This window comes from Triticum urartu, chromosome 5A (genome assembly GCF_056163025.1).
Source record: "Triticum urartu cultivar PI428250 chromosome 5A, HENAU_Tu73, whole genome shotgun sequence".
Lineage (NCBI taxonomy): Eukaryota > Viridiplantae > Streptophyta > Magnoliopsida > Poales > Poaceae > Triticum > Triticum urartu.
In genome coordinates, this window is record NC_141877.1 from 624,455,469 (window position 1) to 624,457,513 (window position 2,045).

Consider the following 2,045-nt stretch of genomic DNA (forward strand, 5'->3'; position numbering starts at 1 on the left):
GAGTCAAGCCTTTTCTTTTATTCAACACATTAAACGACAAGCCCATCAACCCATCGGATGCAACACTAGACACAATCCCTAAGATATTATGCCGGCTCAGCATCTTGAAGGTGCTTATAAAAATAAAGTGTGCATATACGCGTTCACAGGGATGAATATATGTGCGTGTATGTGAGTATCGACGTTTGTACTGTGTTAAAAGAAACAAAAGAGTCCAAGATAAAATGCTTTAACAGGCAATTAAGCGCCACGTACAGTAGCAAAGCCCCGTAAAAACTCAAGGATCGATCTAGCTAAGTTGTAAGGTACTGATCATAAAGAACAATCTGTATTCTCACATGCAAGATTATACCAGTCGTCGCTCGTTATCAGCCAAGTAGAGCCAGAGGAACGGATCATCATACTCGACCGTCATGGTCTTGATCCGGGCAAATTTTGCATTCCTGAGTAGAACCAGAGGGGCGGACCATCATAGTCGACCTTGATGGTCTGGATCCGGGCGAATTTCGATCGCAGGGCCGCCTGCTCCTCGTCTTCGCCATAGTACATCTTTGAGCGACTGCGGCGTACCCGAACAAACTCCAGGACAGGGCAGCTCTCAAGGACGTCGCACCGCTCTCGCACGGTGAGGTCGCTGTATTCAAGTTCCAGGGAGCGCAGCTCCAGCAGAGGTGACTCTCTTATCACGTTGAGGAGTCGTTCGTTTCGGGGGCAGGTAGTCAGCGAGGGCGACCTGCAGACAGTAGCGCGATCTTTCTCGTAAAGATGATCCAGATGAGATTGATAAAATAACGAAAGGCGAAAGCTAAGTGACGAAAGAAAAAGAACACCTTTCCAAGATATACTGGAGGAGAACATGGGTGACAAACGTCCCGGCGAACACCCGAAGCTGTCCGTCGGAGCGGTCGACGGCCACCTTCGCCATTGCGCCCATGTGATCCATTCCGTACTTGTACAAGACCTTGTCACTCCCCATGCACACGACTCGCCACACATCTGGCAACTTGGCCGCCTCGAGCCACCAGTGGCACACGAGGCCGGCGCCCACGAGGACCTCGACGGCGCCGAGCCTGACGAGCCTGCCTGAGAATCTACGCACTAAAGCCATACCGCAGGATTGCCCCCCATCATTCCAGCTTTAACTGCCTATTCGGCTTTAGCAATGGGTTTTCAAAGGCGCTCTTCCCACATAAAAACGGTTTTTTATTCTATTCACAGGGACTTTTGCTCCAACTAGATTGAGCACGAAATCCAAGGACCTTGAGTGACCACAAAGCCGAAGGGCGAGAGCAAACGGATCAATCACTAGAGACAACTTTGTTTCTTGATAACAAAGATAGCCTGCCTTGACTTGAATTGAGATAAAGGAAGTATAGGTAGCACATTGATATCGCTCCGCATTGAATTGAGAAAAAGCATTACCGGGTTGTGGAGGATCAATAGACTTTGCCGTCGATAGACAGAAAGACGCTTCAATTGCCCATTTCTCTCCGTATTCTTCGCTTAGAAGGGCTTGACTTACTTAACTTACCGCTTTCCCGAAACTAGCTAAAAAAGGGCCAGATATACCCGCCTGATGAGATAGGTTTTTTTCTAAAGCGGGAGCTGCTGTCGGTTTGGGCAATTTCTTAAATTCTTTGATTGATTCCGTCCCCGAGTGCTACCAAAGTTCCTCTAATTCCTCATCCAGATATTTCCCTTGCCAGACTTTCCCGATAGCGGAATCGATAGATGTTACCACGGAGCGGTACCTAGCAACCTTCATTCCTGCTTTTCCGTCTTGCCTTTGCTACTTGAGAGAATGCCTTTGACCGAGCAGCTCTTCCACTCATTTTATTAGCAATCAAACCTTTCCCCTTCAACTCGTACCGAAGGCTATGTCCCAGTAAGCATTTCCTCGGTTTCCTTGTTTCCCACCTCTGACCTTCCGCTATGACATGACCAGACCACTAATAAGTCAGGTATCTCTGAAAAGTAAGACCGTCCTCTTCCGTTCGTCAATAGAAGAACTCCAACCATGCTTTCTTGAAATAGCAGTTATTGTC

The 2,045-nt window shown here is 48.0% G+C and overlaps 1 protein-coding gene across 1 annotated transcript; it reads right to left on the bottom strand.

Annotated features, from left to right (window-relative positions):
* Window positions 1-411: 411 nt before the first annotated feature.
* On the bottom strand, window positions 412-1,108 carry LOC147973489 (putative F-box/LRR-repeat protein 23). Its single transcript, XM_087524698.1, has 2 exons — window positions 831-1,108; window positions 412-703 (listed from the first exon to the last, which is right to left on the bottom strand). Exons 1-2 carry the CDS (start codon window positions 1,106-1,108, stop codon window positions 412-414), a joined length of 570 nt encoding a protein of 189 aa, XP_087380824.1.
* Window positions 1,109-2,045: the final 937 nt, after the last annotated feature.